At 37.8% G+C, this 6,000-nt stretch overlaps 1 protein-coding gene across 1 annotated transcript in view; it reads left to right on the forward strand.

Annotated features, from left to right (window-relative positions):
- LOC143233649 (uncharacterized) overlaps positions 1 to 717 on the forward strand; it is a 43,047-nt gene extending 42,330 nt beyond the window's left edge. Inside the window, 1 exon segment of the mRNA XM_076470107.1 lies at positions 493 to 717. Coding sequence (XP_076326222.1) covers positions 493 to 574 — 82 coding nt within the window. The 3' untranslated portion in view covers positions 575 to 717.
- The last annotated feature ends 5,283 nt before the right edge of the window (positions 718 to 6,000 follow it).

The raw sequence follows: 6,000 nt of genomic DNA on the forward strand, positions 1-6,000 counted from the left end.
AACTTGCTCTATGAATGAAATATACTTTAGTCTGGATAAGTTGCTGTCATGTACAAAGCTGCACAATGGACTATTTCGGCTCTATTTGCCACAGTTATCGATATACAACTTTTAGAGTAAATATATAAAGATAGAATATCCCCCCAAAAAAGTGTTTATCAGTAAATATGAAGGCTTCTTTCACAACAAACCAGGCTTCAATACCTGTGGTGGGAACAGCACGTGTAGTGCATTGTGAAAATACTTTTTAAATAAGCCCACAGTTTCTATACACAATATGAAACAATTTCAAGCTCTGCCTATTGGCTCAGCGGCAGGTACACTGAAAATCAGATTTCGATACTCGTGGTAGGCACAGCACATATAGCTTATTGTGTATTTTTGTGCTTAACAACAAGGAAAGAAATGATATAAACACACTTTCGCACTATTTTACACGCAGAACATTTAAACAAAGCACATTTCTCGTTACTTTTTTTTCTTTATTTTTAGATTTTTCCGACCTCTGGTGGTTCGACATTGGGAAGAAGTTGGAGTGAAGAAGTACTGGCAGAAATTGGCAGTTAAAAAATAGCACTTGTTGTCAATATAATGTGGTTTTAAAATCCCTGTATAACTGTGTTTTAAGTAACTCAGTATAAATACGAGGCCTGACGTTCACGTTTTCTGTCAGTATATTGTTATTACGTAAAATAAACACTGAATATTTTTACTAAATGTCGTGACCGAGAATAATACATTAAATAGCTTTTTCCTTCATGGACATAAGAGTGGACGGTTCGTCACGAGCAATATTTATATCCTATCACAGATTTTCTAAACTTTGTAATCAGTGCAGATATAAATATATAATATACAAAACTGGTTTAACGACAGGTTAAATACGAAAATATCAGACAAACATACAAGTTAAATAGATGCAAAATGAATAGACTGCGTTAAAAATAGGGCATAGTTTTAAAAACTTTATGCTTTTAAGAATATCACCGAAACATGTATAGTTACTTTGGTTTGTGTTTGATTTACAGCAAAGCCACATTGGAATCGAACCTCGGATCTTAGGGTTATAAATACGCAGACTTACCGAGATACCGTCTCTTTAGAAGACTGTGTCTTGTCTGGAAGGGTGTGTGTGTGTGTTTGTTTTCTTATAGCAAAGCCACATCGGGTTATCACCTGGGTCCACCGAGGGGAATCGAACCCCTGATCTTAGCATTGCAAATTCGCAGACTTATCGCTGTACCAGCGGGGCCCTGTCTGTAAGAAAGCTTATGATCTATAACTATTTAACATTCGTTTTAATAAAAAATGCTCTGATATGGGCATACGAACAAGGGACCATCTAGTCCCTTTACACAGACCCTTGAGAAAAAAGTAAAAATTTAAAGCCACCCTTTGTTCTTCGGAATCTCTTTTTAAACTCTTGGTCCGGCATGGTTAGGTGGTGAGGGCACTCGACTCGCGAGTTCGAATCCTTGTCACGGCAAACGTCCTAGCCCTTTCAGTCGTGGGGACGTTATAATTATGACGGTCAGCGCAGATTGCTCTCGTGCGCAAAATCCAAAACAAACAAACACAGCTACCTTCAGGATAAAGAACCCACGGAACTTCAACCCATTCTCTCCCCAAATAATCTATAAGATCACCTCTCACCCTTCTTTATTTCAAGACCTTGAGGCAACCTCAATCTTAGAATCGTCGTAATACGCCTTCTCCAAACCTTCTCCGATAAGTCAAAACATTTTCTTCGATAAGCGTACCAAAATTGTACACAGTATTTCAAGCCAAGCCGAAGCGGTGGTTTGTATACAAAAATGCAAATTCTGGGTCTCAGTTTCATATCTAGACCAACATAGAATTACTGATATGCATTACGACCCACTTGAGTTCTGATGTTCACGAACCGTGTTTAAATAAAACTACAGTCGAGCAGCAGAGCGATCTCTGCATTCATTCTTTATGATATCTGTCTCTGGCACCTAAGTGTAGAACAAACACGACACTCTCGTGTTCGATTTTCTGCTGGTTGTTCCCATGATATGATACACTATCAACAGTGTAGCTGAGCCAATCAGCGTAGAAGCAATTCTTACAATAGTTTCGAACACTGCTGTTCTGTTAAAGTTTATGTTATTTTAAAATCTAAGATTTATTCACACTGTCTAGAACAGGGAGGTCGAACACCTTAACCTGTATCTTTTGTTTTAAAATGCATATTAATATTGATTGAAAATCTAAATAAGAATTACTTAAAATGTACAATTTTGAGTGGTATAAAGAAATGTCCAGGACTTACTTATGCAGTTCACTACATAAGGACTACATTGCAAGGTGATCGCCAGGGGAACAACACATAAAGGATCGAGTCTTAAATCTAGTTGGATATATGTCCCCCAGTGGTATGTCTGCAGACTTACAACGCTAGAATGCGGGTTTCCATACCCGTGGTGGGCAGAGCACAGACAGTCCATTGTGTAGGTTAATACTTGATAACAAACAAACAGCAGCTGGATACCCAGGTAATCTTAAACTTTTCAATTAATGCTACATCAACTACTTAGAAGGCTGTGGCATAGTGGTTGGTCAGATAGATTTTGTTTTGTTTGTTTGTTTTGGAATTTCGCACAAAGCTACTCGAGGGCTATCTGTGCTAGCCGTCCCTAATTTAGCAGTGTAAGACTAGAGGGAAGGCAGCTAGTCATCACCACTCACCGCCAACTCTTGGGCTACTCTTTTACCAACGAAAAGTGGGATTGACCGTCACATTATAACGCCCCACGGCTGGGAGGGCGAGCATGTTTAGCGCGACGCGGGCGCGAACCCGCGACCCTCGGATTACGAGTCGCGCGCCTTACGCGCTTGGCCATGCCGGGCCTGGTCAGATAGAAATTGTACTTGAAGGATTAGAAATTGTACTTGAAGGATTATCTTACACGTGTATTGTCAATGCAGTCAAAACGACAAGAAGAGTATGTTATCTGCCATACACATCTTAAGGAATTTATAGAAGTTATCCTAATAGTAAAGATCATAAACAGGGCATCCTCCAAATGTGGGACTCCAAAGTTTGTAATATTAGAAACTTTAGAGCAATAGTTTTCAATTGATAGACTAGAAGAAAGACAGACAGTCAACGGTACTCACCGCCAACTATAGAATATGTTTATCTGACGGAGAGGTGGGATTTGACTGCCACTTTTATAATTCATCTACAGATTCAAAGTGCGTAAAGCGAGTGCTATAAAGATGTGTGTTTGTGTGGTGAAGAAAGGTGCAAATTACGAACTCGCAATTCCATAGTCCATTCCACTGACCACTAAGCCACGTAAAACCTCAATACTATTATAATTATCTATTTTTAATAATACAAACAGATTATTTTGCGTTATGTAACCTTGTATTTTAATAAACGAAGACAGGTTGATAACTGAAGGGTTGAAAACGTTTGAACATGACTTTGTAGGAAAACATAAAAACTGCAAAACTCATTCGTGGGTTTTTCAGTAACTACCGCTCGGGGGAACAAACAATACTTCGCTGGTCATGCAAATTAAAAAAACAAATATTACTTAAAACGGGGGGAAGGGGAAAAGTGAATTGATGAAATAACATGAGATTAACTCACGTAACTATAAATTATTCAGTAGAATCGAGGAAGGAAATAAGTAAAAACACAGTTTGTCCGTAGGTTTTATTTCATTTTTTACTAATTAATAGTTTGTTTTCATTTTAAACTAGATTGTTATTCTTGAAGTGTTTGTAAATAAAGCTTCAAGATTGTCTTCACAAAATAGTTCCTGGGCAGTTACGGGTGGTTGGCAAAAGATTAATTTGAAATACAACACAACCAACAGGAGAAATATTACTTGAAGGAGTAAGTAGGAGGAGAGCGAAGGAAAAGTTTTGAAGAGAAACATTATCTTTTGTTTTGTTAGGCCTAACAAAATGCTTTAATATTTCATCAGTGTAGGCGTTTGATATTACTGTATCTAATCTTTACTACGGATTTTGACGTTATTTTTCGATTTCTCTGAAGGTGAACTATACAAAGATTTTGTGAAGTTCAGTCAGCTATTTTTTTTAAAGGTTAGTGCAGGAAAAATGTAAGGATAATAGGTGTGAACTTTTGTGAACTCGCTGAATGGTGTTTAATCGTGTAACATTTAAAAACGAAACTTGTCTGTTTTGGCGATCCTTTCTGGTTATTTACGATGTATGTTGTTTGCTCTAGCTCTATAAGATACCAAAGAATTTTGTATAATCGTATGATTGGATAAAAGTTTCATATAAAGACACGCGCGTTTCGAAGCTCTTACGAACTATTTTTAGTTTGACATACAGAATAAGCTACCATTTCAATAGTTGTAAAACAGATTGTTCAAAAACGGTTCTTTACTTTCGTATTATACTGCGATTTTCTGTATGGATTTCAACTTGAGTGTTTACCGGGTTTTATGGAATTTTCTTGTGTTTAGGCTTAGTATAAAGACATTTCCACAGGAGAGGATTTCTGGAAACCACATTGACTCGTGTCAATAATAATTTTGACTCATTAAATAATGTGTTAATGATCTCCTTGAATCACGAAAGTATAAATCACCTTTACTCGTAAAAAAATGTGTCAGTAATCACTTTGACTCATGAAAGAATGTGTCATTAATCACCTTGACTCGTGAAAGAACGTTTCAGTCATGAGCACCGATTTCTGTCTCTGAAAACACACGAGTTATCACGATTCTTCCTTCGTTTTAAATATATTAGAATTCTCAGAGTCTACATCCGTTTAATATACTTCTCAACTTTTTAAGGGCCAAGAACAGTACAGAAATTAACGTGTCAGGATGTGGATCGAAAGGTTCGAGCTTCCAAATGTGTTACCTATAAACACATTTTCACTTCCACCTATGGGCTTGTTGTAAAAAAAACAATAAAGACAATCAATCCTGTTATCAAAGAGACGAACAAAGTTCAAGCATTAGAGAACAGATCAGGTTGAGAATTCGAAGAGGTTGTTTTTGATATTTTGCTGTTTCATTTTTATTTTTTTCAAACTAAAACTTCAGTAATTATTGTAAGCTATTCTTCTTGGGCCCGGCATGGTCAGGTGGTTAAAGCGCTGCCCTCGTAATCTGAAGTTTACGGGTTCGACTCCCAGTCAAATCAAATATGCTCGCCTTTTCAGCCGTAGGGACGTTATAATGGAAGAATCAATCTCACAAGGATAAATGACAAAAGTTAGTCACCAGTCTGATATCAAGAAAATTAACACGGGTTTTGTTGTTTTTTTCCAGATATTTCACATCACCAGTTTTGCTTGTTTATCTGTTAACCGTGGGTATCAAAACACACAGATGATGGGATTGCGTATTAATGGAAGTGTAAGAGTGGACATTTCGAGCGTATTCTATAAAAGTGTATAGACGTCCAATTTGTGGTACTTGAATTTTGTGACACACTGTACAATGGCCCGGCATGGCCAGGTGGTTAAGACACTGGACTCCTAATCCGAGGGTCGCCGTTTCGAAACCCCTCCCACCAAACATGCTCGCCCTTGCAGCCGTGGGGCTGCTATAATGTTACGGCCCATCACACTATTCGTTGGTAAAAGAATAGCCCAAGAGTTGGTGGTGGGTGGTGATGACTAGCTTCCTTCTCTCTAGACTTACACTGCTAAATTAGGGACGGCTAGCACAGATAGCCCTCGTGTAGGTTTGCGTGAAATTTAAAAAAAACAAACACTGTACAATTTTTGCTATAAGAATATATATTATATGTATCAGAACTCACATAGAACGTAGATAACATACGATGGCGCGACTGACTCGACGCTTGAGAGTGAGGCTTGTGCATGATAAGTTTTGTATTTTTTTCGAACCTACCCCCTCTATCGGTCACAATAGAGCAGTTGTACGTAAGTAAAATATACTCATAAAATAAATACTGCTCGAATAAATGTGTGTGTTTTCTTACGTCAGAGGTGCATCGGGATATCTGCTATGC

The sequence above is a fragment of the Tachypleus tridentatus genome, chromosome 12 (assembly GCF_004210375.1).
Source record: "Tachypleus tridentatus isolate NWPU-2018 chromosome 12, ASM421037v1, whole genome shotgun sequence".
Lineage (NCBI taxonomy): Eukaryota > Metazoa > Arthropoda > Merostomata > Xiphosura > Limulidae > Tachypleus > Tachypleus tridentatus.